At 49.3% G+C, this 22,979-nt stretch overlaps 1 protein-coding gene and 1 pseudogene across 1 annotated transcript; one reads left to right on the forward strand and one right to left on the reverse strand.

The window, feature by feature from the left end:
* Window positions 1–1,278: 1,278 nt before the first annotated feature.
* On the reverse strand, window positions 1,279–1,762 carry LOC100625190 (U6 snRNA-associated Sm-like protein LSm3 pseudogene; annotated as a pseudogene).
* A 9,087-nt stretch (window positions 1,763–10,849) lies between these two features.
* GOLGA7B (golgin A7 family member B) lies at window positions 10,850–22,764 on the forward strand. The gene is made up of 5 exons (XM_084997497.1): window positions 10,850–10,861; window positions 18,759–18,884; window positions 22,090–22,242; window positions 22,332–22,513; window positions 22,761–22,764. The coding sequence occupies exons 1-5, from the start codon at window positions 10,850–10,852 to the stop codon at window positions 22,762–22,764; spliced, it is 477 nt and encodes a 158-aa protein (XP_084853623.1).
* Window positions 22,765–22,979: the final 215 nt, after the last annotated feature.

Genomic DNA, 22,979 nt, shown 5'->3' on the forward strand with positions numbered 1-22,979 from the left:
GTCTAGGGGTCTAATCAGAGCTGTAGCCACCAGCCTACACCAGAGCCACAGCAACCCGGGATCTGAGCCGTGTCCATGACCTACCCCACAGCTCACGGCAATGCCAGATCCTTAACCCACTGAGCGAGGCCAGTGGGTTAAGGATCTGGGACTGAACCTGCAACCTCAGTGGTTCCTAGTCAGATTCACTAACCATGAATCTGAGCCACGACGGGAACTCCCTGGTTTGTTCTTTATGTCTGTAAGTTTTTTCTGTTTTGTCATATTCATTCATTTTAGTGTTTAGGTTCTACATATGTCATAACATATAGTATTTGCCTTTCTTTGTCTGACTTATTTCACTAAGGATAAGTCCCTCTGGGTGTATCCAAGGCAAAATTTCATTGTTTTTAATGGGCAACTACTATTCCACTATATATATATATCACATCTTCTTTATCCATTCATCGATGGATGGACAGTTAGGTTGCTTCCATATCTTAGCTGCTATAAATAATTCTGCTATGAATACTGGGGTGCATGTATCTTTTTAAAATAGCATTTTTGTTTTCTTTGGATATACACCCAGAAGTGGAATTGCTGGACTACATGGTAGTTCTATTTTTCCATTTTTTTGTGGAAGCTCTGTATTGCTTTCCATAGTGGCTGTAGGACAGGTCTTCTGTTTTTTGCTATATAGTCCTGGTCCCTGGTTGGAATATTTTATTTAAAAAAAATTTTTTTTCTGGCCACACCCACACAGCATTCAGAGACTCCCAAGCCATGGATTGAATCCACACTATAGCAGTGACCTGAGTCACGGCAATAACAACGCTAGATCATTTAACTGCTGGGTCACGAGGGACCTTTTATTTTTTTAATTTTAAAATTATTTTATTTTAGTTTTTGACCATGGCATGCAGTGGCTTGATGTGGGATCTCAGTTCCCAGACCAGGGATTGAACCCGGGCTGCAGTGGTGAAAACACCAAATCCTAACCACCAGACCACCAGGGAAGCCCCCCCAGTTGGAATTTCTTTTTTTTTCAATCAAAAAAGGAAACATCAAATTTAATTGAAAGAAAAAAACCCCAGAAATTGTCTGAAACACAATGGAGCAGATCAACTGCTGACAAAGAGTTCTGCATCTTGGTGATCACATTTATTGGAAGAATTGGAGAAAAATAAACATGCCATTTGGCTTAAGAATTTCTGAGTTATCAGCAAATCAGCTTATTTCAGGGGTGGGAGAATTCTTAGTTATTTCTTAATATCGTAATGTACACAGGTTTCTCTTTTGGGTGTCGTCTACATTTAAAGAGGCGGTCACACAACGTCTCCCCTTTCCACACAGGATAGATTCTTTGTTTCAGCCAACTCTCAGTGGGGGGCAACCAGCACAACACCACCTCCCCAGACAGAGAGCATCGGAATATTCTGTTTTGTTGATTTAGATATCTCTTCATGTGTTTTTCCTTCAGTGTCTATAGTTGCCGCAGTTTCTTCCACATCTCCCAATATCACATTTAAGTGCGGATCATAAGCATGTAATCTGCCTTGAGCCTCTCTGTCGTTTCTCATTTTCGCATCGATTCGCTCCTCCAGGCTGAGCCTGATGCGATCCAGGGGCTCTTGTACGGTGTTGGTAGTTTGTTGCTGATCCACGTCATCTGCCATGTTTCAAACCCTGCCTGGAATTTTAAATTAATTGCATATCTTTCTTTGATAAAAATAAAGTTCAAATAGTGCTGTAATTATATTGGGATGTGAGGGTGGCAGGGTAAGCTAAGTTCTCTTATTACTGCAGAAAATAGGACAAGGTTTCTAAAGTTAAGAAATCAAGGAGTTCCCGTCGTGGCTCAGTGGTTAACTAACCCGACTAGTGTCCATGAGGATGAAAGTTCAATCCCCGGCCTTGCTCAGTGGGTTAAGTATCCTGGGTTGCCGTGAGCTGTGGTGTAGGCGGCAGGTGTGGCTCAGATCCTGTGTTGCTGTGGCTGTGGTGTAGGCTGGTGGCTACAGCTCTGATTGGCCTCTTAGCCTGGGAACCTCCATATGCCACAGGTACAGCCCTTAAAAAAAAAAAAAAAAAAAAAGAGAGAAATCAAGACATAGAACTACAGGTATATCATTTAGCAATGTAAAGAAAACTTTTTTTTTTTTTTGTCTTTTTGTCTTTTTGCAATTTCTTGGGCCGCTCCCGTGGCACATGGAGGTTCCCAGCCTAGGGGTTCAATGGGAGCTGTGGCCACCGGCCTATACCACAGCCATAGCAACTCGGGATCCGAGCTGTGTCTGCAACCTACACCACAGCTCATGGTAATGCTGGATCCTTAACCCACTGAGCAAGGGCAGGGATCGAACCCGAAACCTCATGGTTCCTAGTTGGATTCATTAACCACTGCGCCACGATGGGAACTCCCAATGTAAAGAAAACTTCTGAAAAATTAATTTATTATTTTATTTTATTTTGAAAAAAATCAGAATTTAAAGTGGAAACAGCTGAAAGAGTGAAAAGTTATTTCTTCTTCCAGGGGAGAAATGACTGAAGGTAGGAAGGCACAGGACAGAGTTGACAGGGGACTCTTGCCTTTATTGTAAGCCTTTCCATATGCTTGGATTTTTAAAATCACAGGCATGTGTTACTTTGCTGATTAAAAAAAAAAAACATATTCTGCTGAGCCCTGGGAGGTCCACAGAGGGGGTGTCTTGGGGGCTTCTGTAGGGGGCGAAGGGGTGGTAGAGTAAGTTCTGCTCCCTTGCATGCAAATCCACTTTTTTTTATTTGTTTTATACATCTGACTTTCATGCAAGATTTTTTTTGAACAAGGTTTCTGCAGCTGAAATGGGTTTGAACTCCAGGATCCCTTTTGGCTGTCATAATTTTTTTTTTTTTTTTTTTTTTTTTGTCTTTTTGCCTTTTCTTGACTTGCTCCTGCGGCATATGGAAGTTCCCAGGCTAGGGGTCAGATTGGAGCTGTAGCTGCCAGCCTACACCACAGCCACAGCAACGCAGGATCTGAGCCGCGTCTGCAACCTACTCTACAGCTCACGGCAACGCCGGATCCTTAACCCACTGAGTGAGGCCAGGGATCGAACCCGCAAACTCATGGTTCCTAGTCGGATTCATTAACCACTGCGCCATGACAGGAACTCCTTGGCTGTCATAATTAATGATGCTTTATAAGCACCTATTCCCCTTTATGCTCATGCCTGTTGACATCCTCAAAGAATTTCTATCGCTTCGTCAGAAGCCTTGCAGGTTCGAAGGGATTGGTGAGTTTGTTGCCAGCTTGCTTGGTATGGAGGGGAGGCCCTGCTGTCAATCATTCAATGATTGCTACTCCAGAGTGTCTCTGAGGCCACCATCAGAACAGGGGTCTTTGGGTATTCTGCAGGGCCTCTAGCACGGTGGCTGGTGTAATGCCAGGGAAGCACTTTGGCTAATAGTCCCAGTAGCTGCAGTTTCTCCTGGGGTAGCTGTGAATGCTTATAGAATCTTGACTCCCACGCCACTTTCTCTAAAAAAGAAGGGGAGGGCAGGGAGGATGAGAGAGAGAGAGGGAGAGGGAGAGAGAGAAAGAGATGGAGAGACTATGAATGAAGTTAAGAAAGGGAGGCAACCCCCCATGAGCTTAGTCACCTCCTAGTGACTCCACCTGCAGACGTGTGTCACGGTCTGCCTGCGCCGGCACTATTTATAGGGCAGGTCCCTTCCATTCATGTTTCTAGGGCCTTTGCAGTCATCCCCATTGCTGCCTGGCAGCTGCTTTCCTGTGGTTGAAGCTCCAGAGGTTCTGGGTTTTTAGGAAGCTTTCATGCCTTCTTGCTTTTTCACATCGTGCTCCTTCATCCATGGTCTGGGGCTCTGACACTCATTCTTGAAGTCCAAGCTCAAATGTCATGTAGTTTGTAAAACCTTTTCTGGACCGCAACTCTGCGGAAACTGTCTCCCCCTGAACGCTTATCACAGAGCCTGGCTGTCACTTGATTATGGTTTGGTGTCCTTGGGAGTTGAAAATATCCCATGATCATCTTTCTGTTTGGCATGCGGTGGGTGTTCAGTATCTATTCACTGAGTTGAATAAAGCCTGTTGGCTGTTCTTTTCTGCGCTTTAGGAAAACTTGCTTGGCCTGGAAGAAACGTTACTGGGGGAGGATCTCTAGCAAGTATCTCCATTACTCTTTTCCTGTTTTCCTTTTGAAAGACTAGATCTGGAAGAGTCGGCCACATCTAGAGAGCGCCTCCTGCACCTGGAGGGATCCTATCTGGGGAGGGAGAATTGTTGCCATGTGTTTACAGATCAGAGCACTGAGGCTCAGAGGGACTGAGACTTGCTGATGATCACAACGTGAATAGCAGAGCAAGAGGATGAAACCCATGTCATCGGGCTCCAGGGACGCGGTTTCCTACCACACACTTCCTCGTCATCTCCACAATGTGCTTTGCGATGACATCATTTAAGACTTTCCAGACCACAATTTCCCCCCTCAAGTGTGCACACAGTTGTTTTCCTTCCAGACCCAAGCACTCAGAATCTCCATCCCCCTCCTGCTCCCCCCCTTTCTTTCATTTCCCTGAGATGTGCTAGCGCTTTCCCTGTCTCCTTTGCAGTCTTCAGAAGTTGGTTTCCCTTTCGTCTCTTTCCAGATACCATGATTTCCAAATCTTTCATTTTCTGGCTGTGGTCCTTTTTGGGGAGAGACTTTCCAATGCAGTCGCAGATGAGAGGATGATAACACTGAACGAGTTAGTGGATCTCCTTTGATGTTATTTTGTGGGCAAACTCATTAATTTAGGATAAAAACATCAAAGAGCTAGGCTCTTGCATAGGACTGGTTTGTCCCAAGGCAGCTGGGTAATAATGATCAGTCAGATTAAATCTCAACATCTTCTCCTGTTTCCAGAGTTAAAGTCCAAATGAGTGGAGTGTGGGAACAGCCCAATCCGTAGTATCCCATCACAGCCTTGAGTCAGCACAGTATGAAACTCACCTCACTCTGAATGTGGATCTCTCTCCATAGCCTCCGCTTTGATGGCTCCAAACCTTGGGATCTATTGGGACTGTTAGAACAAACCTGGAGGCAATGTAGTGATAAAAGGCTGAGGCTGTTAATGTCTTTTTCCAGCTAGAGGAGCCAGATATTAGAGGGGATCATTCATTCTTGCATGGATGAGGTCAAGGTTCTCTATGGAGTCCTAGTCCTGTAATTTTGGTGATGAGAACTCTGGGCTCTACGGGAAAGTGCCAGCACCATGCTTGGCACATAGCAAATGCTCCATATATAATGGTTGCATGTACTTGTCGAGAAAGGTCATGATGCATGAAAGTCTCTGGTTAGTTGAAGAAGAATAGGGAGAAGAGCTCAGATCTTTGCTTGTACTACAAAACCTCCCAACCTACTTATATCTGTGGCTTTTATACTGTATCTGGGGTGGACACTTGTGCTCCTCTCCAAAACCGTGCTCTCCATATTTGCCCTGGATCCCATCCTTTGCTGATCTCTTAACGGTTTGTTTCTGCACTTAACCCTCTCTTTTCTCACCCATCAATGTTTCTTTCTCTCTCTCTCTGTCTTTTTTTTTTTTTTTTTTTTTTTGCTTTTTAGGGCGGCACCCACTGCATACGGAGATTCCCAGGCTAGGGGGTCGAATTGCAGCTATAGCTGCTGGCATACACCACAGCCTCAGTGAGCTACTTTGAGCCACAAAGGGAACTCCAGTTACCAGGAGAATCCTTTTATCTTCCCAACCTGTAAGTAATGAAGTGCCCAGGACTGGTTATTATGATTCTTAAACAATTTTTCTACCTATACCCACTACTTTATACCTTCATCTAGTCCCATAGATTGATTGATTTATTTATCTTTTTAGGGCTGCACCCATGGCATATGAAAGTTCCCAGTCTAGCGGTCGAATCGGAGCTGTGTCTATTGCTTAGGCCCGCAGTTACACCACAGCCACAGCAATGCCAGATCCCAGCTGTGTCTGAGACCTACACTGCAGCTCCTGGCAATACCAAATCCTTAACACACCGAGTGAGGCCAGGGATTGAACCCTCATCCCCATGGATACTAGTTGTTGTTGTGTTTTTTTGTTTGTTTTTGTTTTTGTTTTTATCTTTTTAGGGCCACACTAGAGGCATATGGAGGTTTCCAGGCTAGGGATCGAATTGGAGCTGCAGCTGCTGACCTACACCATAGCCACAGCAACACCAGATCTGAGCCGCATCTGCGACATACACCACGGCTCACAGCAACGCTGGATCCTTAACCCACTGAGTGAGGCCAGGAATCGAACCTGCATCCTCATGGATGCTAGTCAGATACGTTTCCATGGAGCCACGATGGGAACTCCACTAGTCGGGTTCTTAACCTTCTGAGTCACAACGGGAATTCCTAGTCCCATGGTTTTAAATACCATTTACATACTGATGACTCCTGAACTTATATTTCCAACTGTCTTCCTCTTCCCTGAGCCCCACCTGCCTTCTCTACTTAGCTGTATAACAACACAAATCCAACTTCAAACCTAAATCAACTAGACACATCCCAAACTCTCTTCTCTGTCCTGACTCAGTCTTCAGGTCTCCTTCCCTCAGTAAATGGCACCTCCTTTATTCCCGTGGCTGAGACTTCAAACTTGGAATCACCTTTAATTGTCTTTCACACCATATCCCCAATCCACCCACAGGTTCTTTCAGCATCACCTCCAAGTCCTATCTAGAGTCTGGCCACTTCTCACTATTTCCACTGCTACTACCCTAAACGAAGCCCCCCGCCATATCTTGCCTGGACTGCTCTAACAGCCTCCTAATTGGCCTCACTGCTTCTGTCCTAGCCTCCCTGCCAGCCTTGCATCCAGAGTAATCTTTTAAAAACTGCAATTAGATAATATCATACTTCTACTCTGAATCTTCTAAGGCTTGCCCTCTCACTCTCTGATGGACTCCAAGAGCCTTATGAAGGCCTACAAGCCATATAAAACCTGCCTCCTGCTACTTCTCTGATTTCAGCTCTCATCTCTCTCTCTCTCTCTCTCTCTCTCTCTCTCTCTCTCTCTGTTTTTTTTTTTTTTTTGTCTTTTTGTCTCTTTAGGGCTGCACTGTGGCATATGGAGATTCCCTGGCTAGGGGTCTAATTGGAGCTGTTGCCATCAGCCTACGCCACAGCCGTAGCAACGCCAGATCCAAGCTGCGTCTGTAACTTACACCACAGCTCATGGTAATCCTTAACCCATTGAGCAAGGCCTGGGATCGAACCCACAACATCATGGTTCCTAGTCAGATTTGTTTCCAATGCGCCACGACGGGAATTCCAGCTCCCATCTCTCTTGTCCACTTTGGTCCAGCTTTCTTTTGTCCACTCTGGTCTAGCTGTACTGGTCTCCTGGCTATTCTTTAAACATGCCAAGCCCACTCCTGCCTCAAGGCCCTTGTACTCTGGCCTCCAAGCTTTGTCACTCTTCTTTCAGGCATCTGCATGTTAAATTCTCTCACTTCCTTTGGGCCTCTGCCCAAATTTCCCTTTATCAAAAACATTTTCCCTGACTATTCTTTCTCAAAAACCCCTTACCCCATCTCTCCCTATTTACCACGCTTTAGTTTTCTTCCTAGCAATGATTACAACTTTATTTTGTACTAGTTGCTAACCTGTTATTATTACCTCCATTTTTATGTTAAGTTCAATAAGAACAGAGACTTGGGAGTTCCTGTCGTGGCTCAGCGGGAACGAATCTGACTACTATCCATGAGGATGCAGGTTCGATCCCTAGCCTTGCTCAGTGGGTTAAAGATCTGGCATTGCCATGAGCTGTGGTATAGGTCATAGATGTGGCTCTGATCTGGTGTTGCTGTGGCTGTGGTGTAGGCCAGCGGCTACAGCTCTGATTTGACCCCTAGCCTGGGAACCTCCACATGCCTTGGGTGCAGCCCTAAAAACAAACAAACATACAAACAAAAACTTTGTGCATGAAGTCATAGCTGCATAGCTGTACCCCAGCTCCTGGAAAAGGGCCTGATATAAGTGTTCAACAAATATCCATAGAATGAATGGATTAGTTGAATGGACTCATGCAGGTCTCTTGTCATCAAGTGAAGAGAGTGCTTTCCAGATGGTTGTCTAATTAATCTGATCAAAACAAAGTGTGAGCAACTGGGGGAGGCATCCGTGAAGATCATCAGATGTGCATTTATTTATTCCCAGACACCATAGAACTCATGCATATTTTCAGTTTGCCCCTTGACGCCAGATCATTTGTCAGACTGTAAGGTGAAATGACATATCTGTCTTTAACTTCTTTGGCATGTGCTTATTTATCTCCTGGGACTCAGTGTGTTCCTCTGTGAAACAGGCATTTGGAGATGTGGTTACTGCTCTTCTGTCAGTCGAGAGTCTACAAGATGCTGGAGGGAGGCAGTGCAGTTAGGAGGATCAACCTCGAAGTCCCTGGAGCTGGATTGCCTGTGTTTGAATCCTGCCTCCATTCCTCCCAAACCACATGACCTTGGGTAACTTACTCAGTTTCCTCATTTGTAAAGTGGAAACAATTAAAGGATAATAATAGAATTTAATTCGGAGTTCCCGTCGGGGTGCAGCGGAAACGAATCCGACTAGGAACCATGAGGTTGCAGGTTGGATCCCTGGCCTTGCCCAGTGGGTTAAGGATCTGGTGTTGCCGTGGGCTGTGGTGTAGGTCGCAGATGTGGCTCAGATCTGGCATTACTGTGGCTCTGGCGTAGGCCGGCAACAGCTCTGATTAGACCCATAGCCTGGGAACTTCCATATACTGTGGGTGTGGCCTTAAAAAGACAAAAGGCATTAAAAAAATTTTATTCAAAGAGGAATTGGGAGGATTATATAAGAGAATACATGTAGAGTATGTAGTATGTGGTCTGGCTCATAATAAGGGCTCAATAAATGTTAGCTATTCAAAATGAAGTGCTGGGGGAAGCTCTGAGGGGTTATTGCTATTAATATGTTTTAGGAGCAATAAGCTATCCTAGAATACTAGATGATATGGAGTCTTTAGAGGCATGATAGGAGTTCACTTGTGGCTCAGCAAGTTAAGGATCTGGTGTCCATGCTGTGGCCCTGGTTACAGCTGTGGCATGGGTTTGATCACTGGCCCGGGGAACTACCACAAAGCAGGGGTACGACTAAAAATAAAATAAAGGTATGGCAATAATATTGTGATTAGGTAGGAGAATGCTCTTATTCTCAGGAGATGTTTGGTGAAGAACTTAAGAATAAACCTTCACAATGTCTGTCACTTACGTTCTAATAATCTAGCCAAATATATCTCTCTGTTTCTGTATCTATCAAGTAAATGTGACAAAATGTTAACAACTGTCAAAGCGAGGTGGATAGTATAGTTTATGGTACTAGTCGTTCAATATTTCATGTTTGAAGATTTCAAAATAAAAGGTTGAGAAAAGAGAAAGAACCCTAGAAATAGCCCAGTGAAGTCCAACGCTCATTTTATAGAAAGACGCTCAGGTGTGAAGTGTTTGCCTAAGGTCATAGAGCCTGAGCCAGAACCCAGGACTCCTGGCTATTCCTCACCTCTTTCGTGTGGGTTGGTGCTGTTGACCCTTAGGCAGCAGAGGATCACACCCTGCTTCCCCCCAGAGACCGAGGGGCATGTGGATATGCAAAAGAGCCCTTGAGATGGTATTTCCTTTATGTTTATTAAGAAAATATATAGGTCATCTGTTTGGAAGGTGTAATGTTGAAAATATGAGGGAGGCACCTACCATCCTTAGAGAGCGGGCATACCAGTTCGACACCATCTGCTTGGGGTTTTTAGGTGGTGGTGCTGCTGGTGGTGGTGATTTGAGCGAGGAGAGGTAAGAGTGAGGGTTGGGTTCAGGGCCGGGAAAAGCAGCCAGGGGAGACTGGCTTCAATTCTGGGGGTCCCTGAAAGAAGGGACCTCATCCAGGGCATCTCTGGCGCTGAAACTTGGGCACCTATTTAAAGAAAGGAAATGATTCTCTGTGGTCTGCAGCGTCCTCCCCTAGCTAATAGGGTTCAAGGTGGTGAACAAGAGTGAGAGGGGAGAGGAGACCATGCAAGCCTCAGGAGGAGGCCACAGAGAAGACACAGAAGAGAAAAGAAAAAAAAGAAAAAATAGAGAAGCGGCAGCTTGGGCCACGTGGGGGAGGGGTTGGGGAGTGGGGGGCTGGGAAGGTAAAGCGGCCGCACCTGGGGATCGGCGAACCAGTCGGGACCTTCAGCCTTCGCGGACGGCAATGTCTTGCCCCAGCACCGTCCTGCCTCTCTTTCCTCGGAGTCTGGAGGTCCCCGGCGGCCTCGGTAGCGAGCGCAGAGCTGCTGGCGCTCGTACGAGGGGGAAGGGCAGGCAGGAGAGGCGGGGCCTCGAGGCCGGGCGGGAGCCGATCCCCTGGCCGCGGGCGGGGCTCCTCTCCGGCGGGCGGGCGGGCGGGCGGGCGCCGGAGTCGGGGGGCCTCCGCTTCCCCCTCTCGGGCTGCGGAGGCGCCTGGCCCCTCCTCCCCCTCTCCCCGCCGCCCCCACGCTCGCCGCTGCTGTCAAAGATAAACCGGGCCGTTGCCTGCAGGAGCAGCGGCAACCAGCGTTCGGGCCCTGAAGAGCCTCGGGCGCGGCCTCGCCTCTCCGGCCCGGAGCCGGTATCAGCACCGCGGACAGCACAGCGACGGTCGCCGGCACCTAGGCGCCCTCCCGCCCACCAGCCCACGGGCGCCCCGGCCCGCGGCGTCCGCATCAGCACCGCGGACAGCGCCCCGGGCGCCCGCTCGCCGCCGCCAGCCCACTTGCACCCCGAGTCAGTTCCGTGGACATCCCGCCTCGACGGGCCCCGCAGCAGGCTCGGAGCGGTCAGCGCCCCCGGAACATGGCCACCGAGGTAGGGGGCGAGCACTGGCCCACAGGCAGTGCCCGACTGCTCTGGGAACAGATCCCAGCCAGGGGCGGGAGTGGAAGATGGAGAGTGGGGAGGGGAGGGGTGAGGGATGTGGGCTAGGGTGGGATGGAGTGGTTTCCCGGGTCGGTTCCGGAGGGTAGGCGTGGGGGGCGGAGTGACAGGTGGAAGAGAAGGGCTGCTCATTGGAGCTCATTTCACCCCTGGCGTGTCAGTCGTCCCCATCTGTCTCTGTCTGCACCACTTGTTGGCACTAGTGCCAGGGTTGCTCCGGGGCCTCAGCTGGGGTTTCCCCTTCCCATGGATTGCAAGTCCTGAAACCACTTCCCTAGAGGGTTGGAGAGGAGGCTCAGCCTGTTTTAGGGGAGGGAAAGGGGCTGGCTGCTGTTGCTATGCGGTGCAGCCATCCAGCTTGGAGCCCAAAAGCCTGACTAAGAGATGACAGACCTACCTTCACATCCGCATTCCCCCGCCACCCGCAAAGGCGGGGGTGGGGGGTGGCGGGGCAGAAGGGGACAAAGAATCCTCAGGCCCAGACCTCAAAGGGTTGGTTGGTGTTAATGAGTAGTCTGCACCAGTCCACTTTTGCATATTTCCCTTTCTTGCCTTTTCACCCCCGTTGAGTTTCCTGTACCAGAAGACCACATTGCTCTTGTGTCTGATGGGAGGAGCTGCCTTCTTCGGTGTGTGCTTGTAGGTGTGTCACCTTCAAGGGATTTGAAACCTGACAAGGACCTATTGGCTGAGGGCAGGCTCTGTGTGTAATGCTGAAGAGAGCAGGAATCACCACCGCTTCCTCCTCATTTCACAAGGGAAACGGAGCTCTTTATGTCCTCACTTTATAAGCGGTAAAGCTAACTCATGAAGGGGAGGACCTACGTGAGTCTCACCCAGCATGTCAGCAGCAGTGCTGAAAGTTTCTTCTTTGAATTTTGGAGTGGAACCCAGGACACCAGGTCTCCCCGGTTCTGATGTTGACTTCTTTTGTGGTGTTTTCCCGTTTCCAACCCAGCTGGCACACAAGCCAGGGGGACAGCAAAGGCTTTTGATTGATCCTATGCGGTGCCTCTGGGCATCCTAGGGAGCAGCGTGACATCAATACCAAGTGTAACTCTTGTTATTCTGCTGCCGTCGCCTCCCTAGAACGAGGTGCAGTTGCTCGGCACCCGCTCGGCTCTCTGACACGGCAGAGGGGTAGTAGCTAGGAGAGCTTGTCCCCCAGAACCCTGTGAGGGGGCAAGCCCTGAGCAGCCCCGTGGAGCTTGGTTATTAGGGTGGAGGAAGGCAGAGGGTTCAGAAAGTGCCAAAGAAGGGGAGGAAGAACAAAGGAGAAATGGCCGAGGAGCTGGTCACCTTCCAGACAGGGCTGCCAGACTGCAGCAGAGAGGCTGCTGGTGTCGTGCAGGAAGGGGAGACTTCAGCCACACAGTCACAGTTAGGCCAGCAGTGTGGGCAGAGAAGGTGGCCACATCTGTGATGGGATCTGACCGATTCCAAGAGGCCCATCTGTCCCAGCATATCTCCCTCTCAGGTCTGCTATGGTTCACAGATTCCAACCAGCAGGCTGACGTCTCTAGGTCGAGCGTTTCCAGGAGGCTGCTGTTAGCCATATGTGATTCTCCCTGGGGAGAGACTCTGCTCATAACGCTTTTGTGGACATCGCATTTTCCTGTGTACGAAGCGTGATCGCTTGTTTGATCTCCTTTGAGGTTCAGAACAGCCCTGTGAAGTGGGCGAGTGTGGTGTCATTATCCCCAATTAACAGATGAGACAACCGAGGCTTGCCTGGTCCCTGTGAAGGAGCCAAGGAAGGCATCATTATCCCATTTTACAGATGATGCCACTGGAGTGCTGAGACTTGTCTAAGAAATTATGGCTAAAAAGTGGCAGGGCCGGAACTAGAACTTGAATCTTTGGCCTCCCTGGCCAGTGCTTTGTCTGCTGCATCTCCTTGTATCCAGTTAGCCAATTGTATTGTTCCAATAGAGAGTAGGGGACGAGGGGTCTTGACCTGAGGCTTTAATGGGGGTGGGACGCAAAGGAGTTGATGAAGGGCTGGGGTGAAGGGGCTCAGGCATCCTGACTAGCCCGATCCAGCTTGAAGGCAGAGGGATGGAGGAACGCCCAGAGTGGTGGTGGGCTGAAGACAGACATTGTCCATTTCCCAATTTGGTCTTGGGTGGACTCTAGGGGAGCCCTGAGGGAGGGAGGAAGTCTTAGCTCTGCGGAGGCACAGGATGTTCACATTATCTGGGCTGTGGGGTGAGTCATTTTCCCCAGGCTGTTTTTACTGCTAGGGCTGAGTTATGAGTACCAGGAGAAACCTGTTGGGAGAAGGAGAATCTCCTGCCAAGCTCCTATGGCCGCCGTTCCCTTAGGATCCTGAACGGGAGGTCCTCAGCTCCAGCAGGAGGTGTCTTGAGAGGAGGAGAGGGGAGAGAAAGGGAGGGAGGAGAGGGCTGGGAGAGAGGGACAGAGAGGGAAGGCGAGAAGGAGAGAGAACTGAGAAGGAATGGCTACCCCCGGATCCCTGGATGGCAGGTATGGAAACTGGATCTTTTCTACTCCCTAATTCCTGTTTCGGAGTTGGCCTTAGGGAAGGGGTGTGTGAGAGGCTCTCGGGGGAAGGATGAAGCCTCCTGAGCCATATACACTGACCTCATTTTGAAAACTGTAATGAGCCCATTTCCTATGTGACAGACCTCTGCGAATGTGTGTCATGGGAGCAGGGTCTGCCCTGGAAACCAGTCCAGATGGCCAAGGACAACTGGGAAAGGCCTGGCTGGGAGGGACTTCTCCAGGTGGTAGAATTTGGCCCCTAAGAGATTTTGGGGGGGGAGTTCCCAGGCTAGGGGTTGAGTCGGAGCTACAGCTGCCAGTCTATGCCACAGCCACAGCAAAATGGGATCTGAGCCATGTCTGCAACCTATGCCACCGCTCATGGCAACGCCGGATCTCTAACTCACGAGCGAGGGCAGAGATCGGACCTGTGTCCTCATGGATACTAGTTGGGTTCTTTACCTCTGAGCCACAACGGGAACTCCTGGTCCCTAAGAGATTTTATTTATTTATTTATTTATTTATTTCCGCTGTACAGCATGGGGACCAAGTTACACATAACTCGTATACACACTTTTTCCTCCCATTGTTGTGTTGCGATGTAAGTATCTGGACATAGTTCTCAATGCTACACAGCAGGATCTCATTGTAAATCCATTCCAAGAGCAATAGTTTGCATCCGTTAACCCCAAGCTCCGGATCCCTCCCACTCCCTCCCTTTTTTATTTTTTATTTTTTTTAATTTTTATTTTATTTTTTTAAAGAGATTTAAAATTGCACCCGAATAGCATTATCCAAGCAGGGCTTTGGAGGTTTGATCTCTGAGGAATTACCAGCCTGCAGACGATGGGCTGGGCTGGGGCTCTGGTGCAGTCTGAAAAGCAGGGAAGCCCTGGGCCCGGGTTTCCATCCGGAGGCCTGACTCGGGCTGCCTATGACTCATGATCTCACTCCTCCTCCACACCCCAGCCAGGGAGCATGGTGTTGGCTCATCAGCTGAGTCTCCTGCTTCTTGAGTTGAGTCTCAGAAGCGTCCCTTGGAATTAGCTGGCTTTTAATGAGGATGGTGATATGGGCCAGACGGGGCCTCCTGTTTGTCTTGGGCGGACTGAGCCTGAGTGTGCTCACCTGCATTCTAGTGCCTGCTCCCCCACCTCCACCAGGTTGACATTGTCAGGTGTATAGGCCCTACATGTGAGACCTGGGGTACCCATGTCCCAGCAGCCTCCCCATCTCTGCCATGCTGCAGTTCGAAAATTGGTGCCAGCACATCTCACCACTGATTTTTTCTTTCTTCCTCACGCGATGCTGATGGGTCCCATCCTAACTCAGCTGCCAGTATCTGGGGGATGGTGATGCGGGGAGGGTTGAGGAAGGGGAGAGATGTAAATGAGAAGTCCAGGTGTCTGGGTATTTAAGAAGCTCCGAGGGGATTCCCACTGTGGCGCAGCGGAAATGAATCCTACTAGTTTCCATGAGGATGTTGGTTTGATCCCTGGCCTCGCTCAGTGGGTTAAAGATCGCGTGTTGCCATGAGTTGAGGTATAGGCCACTGGCTTGGCTCAGATCCCGCATTGCTGTGCCTGTGGTGTAGGCCGGCAGCTGTAGCTCCAATTTGACCCCTCGCCTGGGAACTTCCACATGCTGCAGGTGCAGCCCTAAAATGCAAGGGATAAAAAAAAAAAAAAAGGTCCAAGGGAGCTGCCCAAGGGGGAGCCATCCAGGGGAGACACAGAAGCTATGGCCTCATAGAGAGGTGTGTGAATGTTCTGGAACACTCTTGTGAGGTTTTCAGAGCATCATGAATCTTGGCTGAAAACTCCTTCCAACTTCCTGAAAGCTAAGTAGCTGGCAGGTGGCCTGGTCTCTGGCTCTAGCCCTGGTCCAACGGCCCCTGCCCTGGGATTCCTTGTTCAGAGGTCCTAAGCTGGCAGCTCTAGGATTGAATCTGTTTCACGTGTGTGTCTTATTTAGTCTGCTCAATGCTTATAAATTTAAAATAATTCACTGGAGTTCCCTGGTGGCCTAGTGGGTTAGGGATGTGGCACTGCCACTGTTGTGGCATGGGTTCGATTGCTGGCCCAGGAACTTCCACATACTGTGGGTGCAGCCACAAAAAAAGATAGTCACCCCTCCACCTGGTCCCCTACCTCAGTCATACCTACTTCCCATGAACAAGTCAAAGCTGCCAGAATGACCCTTCTGGGGCTAGGGGAATCCATCCTCAATACTGATGGGCTCATGCAGGTTGGTTTAGAAGGGTGGAGGAAGGTCAGAGCCCCTTCCTTTTCTTTCTTTCTTTTTTTCAGCATCCAAGGCATGTGGAAGTTCCTGGGTCAGGGATTGAACCTGCCATAGCAGTGACCCAAGCCACTGCAGAGACAATGCCAGATCCTTAACCTGCTGAGCCGCAGGAGAACTTCTTCCTTTTCTTTTCAAAACACAAACACATGGCAGCTTAACCAGACAGAGCAGACACACTGATGAATATCTTATTTATACTACTAAAGCATTCTTTGTTTTTCAAAATTCTCATAGCATCCCATTAAATGTCAAGGGGACTCCCTCAATTAAAAGTCCTTGATTCCCTTCATCAAGGCCTATGAAGACTAAAGGGGCAGTTGCACATTATTTCATCCAATCACCATACTTTGGATCACACTTTTACGCAGAGCGAAATTCGCTTGGGTTTAGGAAAGTCTCGTTCACCATCTCTGATTTGCACCATCTTAGGGTCATTTTTTTTTTTTTGTCTTTTTGTCCTTTTAGGGCCACACCCGTGGCATATGGGGGTTCCCAGGCTAGAGGTCTAATCACAGCTGTAGCCACCGGCCTACGCCACAGACACAGCAATGCCAGATTCAAGCTGCGTCTTCGACCTACACCACAGCTCACGGCAACACCAGATCCTTAACCCACTGAGCAAGGCCAGGGATCGAACCTACAACCTCATGGTTCCTAGTCGGATTTGTTTCCATTGTGCCATGATGGGAACTCCCCCATCCCAGGATCTTGACCTATCTCTTATTTTCTCCTGCTTCCCTATTGGCAACCTTTCATTAAGTATTCTTCCCAGCTCTTAAGCAAGTTTAAGTATCTTCCGTCTTAAGTCTTCCCCTTTGGTAGAAGCCTGTCAAGCTCTTCGTGCTCTAACCCTTGTCTCCTCTACACTTTCATCATCTACAGTTCTTTTTTTTCTTTTTGCATTTTTTTGAGCCGCTCCTGCGGCATATGGAGGTTCCCAGGCTAGGGGTCTAATTGGAGCTGTAGCTGCCGGCCTATACCACTGCCACAGCAATGCAGGATCTGAGCCGCAACCCACACCACAGCTCACGGCAAGGCCAGATCCTTAACCCACTGAGCAAGGCCAGGGATCGAACCTGCAACCTCATGGTTCCTAGTCAGATTCGTTAACCACTGAGCCACGACGGGAACTCCTGAGGCTCTTCTGATCTGCACACCAACTTCGGTCTTGCTGCAATCTGCCCCCAGTCACTGGAGTAGACCTTGTTTTCTGCTCTCTCCATTACTTTGTGCAAGCTTCACCCTCTGTCTGGGTTGCCTTTTTTCCCTTCCTCCACCCCTCCACTGCCCCACTGGTAACTCCTTTATGACTCCACACAGACCTCAGGAAGCCTTCTCTGAGTCAGCGTTTCTGGGTAAGATGTTACTTCTCTGCAGCATTTGTCACAGTCTTATTCATTATATATTTACTTGCCTTCCTCCCTGGAGCTCACAGACTGTCTTTTGCTGAGCATCCCCAGAGCCTGGCAATAGTAGGGACTCAATAAATGAAAGCCGAGTGACTGAACAGATTCACCTTAATTACACAGGATGAACTGGCTGTGTTCACACTGCCTTTGGGGCTTGGGTTCCACGTGGTTGCCGTGTCTGGCATATTTCACTCAGTGGGATCCTTGTCTCAAGTGTGGGTGTCGGAGGCTGGAAGTGGAAGCAGGAGGCCCTGTTTTCCCGCAGAATTGAGCCCCCTCCCCTCAAATGCTGGAGTCTGTGTCAGTGTCAAGGTGGCAGGTGTGGACAAGGAACAGGATCACCCCATTCCTCCTATCAGGGCAGGAGATTTCCTCAGTTTCTGGCCTCACCCTACTTTATTTAGTTTTCCCTGGGGAATTTGGGTGTCCGTGGGCCCCTTCTTTCCTGTGGTGAGACGTGCTAGATGTGGAAACGACCCATGGTGTCTCTGACCTGGGCCATAACTTGGCCTGAACCCTGATCTCTGAGTTTTCATGGGCTCCTCAGGTCTTCTTCTGCCCCCCACCCCCACTCCTCTCCCCCAGCCCTGTTGTCAGCTTCACTCGGAGGGGGTCCTAGGCATCACTCTTGTCCAGAGCTGGGGTCCCCAAGCCAAAGCCTAGGTTGTGAATGCTTGATACTTGTTGAATGAATGAAAGAGTGAGAGGCCCCACCACGCATTCCTGCATGTGCGTGTGGGTGTGTGAGTGTGTGTGTGTGTGTGTGTGTGTGTGTGTGTGTGTGTGTGTGAGAGAGAGAGAGAGAGAGAGGGAGAGAGAGAGGAGGAAGGAGGATCTAGCCCAGCCACTGAGAAGTATTTTCCCCTCGTTAAAATTTGTCCCTGGCTGGATGCAACTAGAGATTCTCATAGTAAGTGAAGTAAGTCAGAAGGAGAAAGACAAATACCATCTGATATCACTTATATGTGGAATCTAAAATATGGCACAAATGAACCTATTTACAGCACAGAAACAGACTCACGGACATAGAGAACAGACTTGTGGTTGCCAAGGGCTGGGGAAAAGGAGTGGGATGATGGGGAGTTTGGGCTTAGTAGATGCAAATGATTACATTTAGACTGGATAAGCGATGAGATCCTGCTGTATAGCACAGGGAAGTATATCCAACCTCTTGGGATTGATCATGATGGAAGATAGTATGAGAAAAAGAATATGTATATATATATAGTGGGTCACTATGCTGTGCAGCAGAAATTGACACAACACTGTAAATCAACTCTAATAATAATAAAAAAGAATGACGTTATGCTTTTGCATGCAAAACTTTTTGTTGTTGTTCCTGGCTCTGTTGGTGGTTTCAGAACCTCTCCTTTTGGCTTTGCTTTGGCCTTGCATCAAGCTTTTTCTAGCTTTTTCTGGAGTAGCGGGAGGCATCTTCTGGGGTAAACACTTGTGGCGTGGCCAACTTGTCCTGGTTTGCTGGGAACTTTTCTGATTTCAGCGATGAAAGGCCCACATGCCAGTAAACCCCTCAGTCTGGGACAAACCTGGAAAGATGATCACTCTTGAGTGTGAACTCCTGAGTGTGAGCCTCCTGCATGTCTCCCCAGGTCCACAATCTGCAGGAGCTCCGGCGAAGTGCCTCGCTGGCCACTAAAGTCTTTATCCAGAGAGACTACAGCGATGGGACCATCTGTCAGTTCCAGACCAAATTCCCCCCAGAGCTGGACAGCCGGGTAAGGATGTCTTTTCCTTTTCCTTTTTTTTTTTTTTTTTTTGGTCTTTTTGCCATTTCTAGGGCCGCTCCTGTGGCATATAGAGGTTCCCGGGCTAGGGGTCTCATCAGAGCTGCGGCCACCGGCCTACACCACAGCCATAGCAACGCAGGATCCGAGCCGCATCTGCGACCTACACCACAGCTCATGGCAATGCTGGATCCTTAACCCACTGAGCAAGGCCAGGGATCGAACCCACAACCTCATGGTTCCTAGTCGGATTCGTTAACCACTGAGCCATGACGGGAACTCCAGGACATCTTTTCCTAAACTCAGAACACAGTCTGTGATGGAACTCAGGTGCTTATTAAAAATATATATATATATTTGCAGGATAAAAGTAATATAGAAGTAATGTGGAAGAATTAAAAGATGGTCTTAACATTGTCATGCTGTGGCCTCTGAGAAAGAGCTGAAAATCTTCAGAGGTTTTCTAGTTTAGAGGTTTTCAAATTTCAGAGACTCACCTAGAGAGCTTGTCAAATAAGTGCAAATTCTTGAGTTTTATTGGATGATATTAGGTGTCATCAGAGATGCTGATTCAGTTGTAGGACTGGGTTCAGGGATCTCTTTTTAGAGGCGCTTAACCTCAGCTGCGCAACAGTAGAATTTCCTGCAGAGCTTAAAAAAAAAAAATCCTGATGCTCAGGCCACACCCCAAATCAAGGAAATCAGAGCATCTGGATCTGGGCCCCAGGCATCAACATTTGTTTTAAATTTCCCCAGGTGGTTCCAGAATACATCTAGAGCTAAGAGCTTTTTTTTTTTTTTTTTTTTTTTGCTTTTTGCTTTTTAGGCTGTACCTGCGGCATATGGAAGTTCCCAGGATAGGGGTCCAATCGGAACTACAGCTGCTGGCCTACAACCACAGCCACAGCCACACCAGATCTGAGTCGTGTCTGCAACCTACACCACATCTCACAGCAACCCCAGATCCTTAACCCACTGAGCGAGGCCAGGGATTGAACCCACAACCTCATGGTTCCTAGTCGGATTTGATTCCTCTGCGCCACAACAGGAACTCCTAAGATCTTAATTTTTAATGAGGAATTGCCCAGATGATTTGGAATCCCATGATTCATAGATCCCACTTTGAGAGTCTCTAGTTTTCTTGTTACAGGGCTTCTGAGGCTTGGCTGCCTGTTAGAATCATGTGGATGCTTTCAAAAAAAACCTTGCAGGGTGTCACCTTGGGTAGAATAGGGCAGCGGTGGTGTTTGCTGCTGTGACGCACCCCTCCCCCTTCCCAGACCATCTGAATCATAATCTCTCGAAGGCAAGACCTGGATGTGCCCAAGTTTTAAAGGCTGTTCAGGGGAGTTCCTGTCGTGGCTGAGTGGTTATCAAATCCGACTAGGAACCATGAGGTCTCGGGTTCGATCCCTGGCCTTGCTCAGTGGATTAAGAATTCGGCGTTGCCGTGAGCTGTGGTATAGGTCACAGATGCAGCTCAGATCTGGTGTTGCCGGCTGCTCCAGCTCCAATTAGACCCCTAGCCTGGGAACCAACACATGCCTCCACTCTTTAGGGTGCGGCTCTAAAAAGACAAAAAGACAAAAAAAAAAAAAAAAAAAAAAAAAGCCGTACAGGTGATTGGTAGTGGAATTGAGAACCACTTAAGCTCTCAAAACTGCAGTCTGTGGACAGGTAGTATCACTGTCCTCTGGAAGCACAGAATCCCAGGCTCCGCCCTGGATCTACGACTCAGAATCTGCATTTAAACAAAATCCTGAGGTTATTTATATGGGGCAGAGAGACCCTCTGCCACCTGCTGAGTTTGGAACATGACCTTCCACTTCAGGTAGAGGGTTGTATGGTGAAGTGGGTCAGGGTTGTGTGGTGAACCCTGGCCAAGTTCATGCAGCATTTAGCAAGTATTTATTGGGCACCTACTGTATATTAGGCACCGGGTGAACTCATGACGCTTATTTTCTATTAGAGGATACAAAGAAATTTAAAAAGCAACCAGAAAATTTACAGTAGCTCAGGTGGTGACAAATACTGGAAATAGAAGGGAGGAGGGCAGGGACACAGGAGGAGCCGGAGCGAGGAGGGTGGAGTGCTGTTGGATAAGGCAAGATCCGAGGGAAATAAGGGATGAGCCAGGACAGGGGGTGTCTGGGGGCAAAGTATTGCAGCCAAAGACACAGACCCGAAGGACCTGTGGTGTTTTGGGGAGGCATTGGGCATTCCTTGTGGCTGGAGCCAGGAGAACTGAGATGGGCTCAGAGGGGTTGCAGGGCCAGGAGGGCCTTGCAGGCATTGTAAGGACTGTGAAGATTTTAGTTGGAGAGGGATGGGGAGGCTTGGGAAGCTCTTGGTTGGAGTTATGACATGAGCTGACTTTAACAGGCTCACTCGGCAGGGCTGGGGGCAGGGACTCCAGTTAAAGAGGCCAGAGATGACAGTGGTCTGGACCACAGAGCAGAGCTTCAGTTGGTCCTCACCTGTAAGATGAGGTGGGAGCTGTACTTCTCTGATAGGATTGTTGTCAGGGTTAAATGAAAGAATAAAAAGTGCCCGGCACATAGAATGTCCTTAATAAATATTAGCTATTACGGTTGTGGATGCAGGCAGGAGAGCTTCTCAGTTGTCCGCACTCAGGGGGCTGTCATGTTTTGGGTGGCCTTTCAGCTGGGAGGATGTGCCCCCGCCCCGGAGAGACACTCCTGAGGTCTCACCCAATCAGTCTCATGCAGTTAGAAGCCCATCTAGACACCGAGAGCGCCCACCAATTGGGTCCTGAGCTCTCTCACAGCCATCGCAATGGTGTGTGTGTTGGGGGGGAGTGGGGGAACCCGAGTCACTGGAACGCCTCCCTGCAGGAAAGGTTCACATCTCGGATCTCATGGGAGTTTGCCATTTCCAAGGGAGGCCAAATCACACGAACTCCCATTTTACAGATGTGGAAACTGAGGCTAGAGGAGTTGAGTCCAAGGTCCCACAAGTCCAAGGTCCCACGAGTTAGTGGCTGGCTAAGTCTAGACTCGACCTCCAGGCCTCCTGACGTCCTGTCCATAGGCACCTGTAGCCTCGCCTGTGTGCCCCCCTCCACAACCCTTCCACTGGTGTGAGCCCACCACTGCCACCTTCCCTCCCACCGGTGACGGTGCACACTCCAGGTAGGCTGACCTTGGCCTGGCTCCCTGTCCCTTTCTCCCTCCAGATCGAGCGGCAGCTCTTTGAAGAGACTGTGAAGACGCTCAACAGCTTCTACGCAGAGGCCGAGAAGATTGGGGGCAGCTCCTACCTCGAGGGCTGCCTGGCCTGCGCCACTGCCTACTTCATCTTCCTCTGCATGGAGACCCACTACGAGAAGGTGGCTTCTCCCCCCACAGCCTGCATCCCCTCCCCTGCGGCACCGGGCTTCATCTTCACCCTCCTCCTCAACCGCCCCTGTCCTTGCAGGTTCTCAAGAAGATCTCCCGCTACATCCAGGAGCAGAATGAGAAGATCTTTGCCCCACGAGGCCTCCTGCTTACGGACCCCGTGGAGCGTGGAATGAGGGTTGTATCCTTCTGGGCTATTCCAAGTGAGGGCACAGAGCTGCAAGCCAGCGGGGCCCCTAGGGTGGCTGCCCTGGGTGGAGGGTAAGAGGGCCACCCTCGAGGCCTCGGCTCAGGGTTTTCCTAGGATTCCCTGCACCTTGGTTGTCCGCCCCCCACCCCCACCATAAGTTAGTGCTGTTTGTGAATTTTTGGCTTTGCTTTGATCGAGCTGCATGTAATCAGTGCTTAATACAGGCCAGATGTCAGAGTAAGTGCTTCAGAAATATGAATTCATGTTCTTCTCATAAGGCCCCTATAAAGTGGGTAACTCTTCTTCTTCCCCTTATAGCTGACCTTGGCTCAGGGCTGCCCAGCTGGTGAAGGCCAGAGCCGGGAGCTGAGTGGAAGTCCACTCTTGATGACAAGGCTTTCCTGCCTCTCAAGGAATATGTGATTCTCCACAGGCATTTGCATGCTACATTGGCATGGAACCCTGATTGAATGCTGTGTGGCAGGTCCCGTTGTCCCCCTTTCACAGATGAGAAAAATGAGGTCTCAGTGGTAGTCT

Source organism: Sus scrofa, chromosome 14 (genome assembly GCF_054392235.1).
Source record: "Sus scrofa isolate SSC_HxYL_T2T_F1_AM1 chromosome 14, Sscrofa_HxYL_maternal_Yorkshire_Landrace_v2.0, whole genome shotgun sequence".
NCBI lineage: Eukaryota > Metazoa > Chordata > Mammalia > Artiodactyla > Suidae > Sus > Sus scrofa.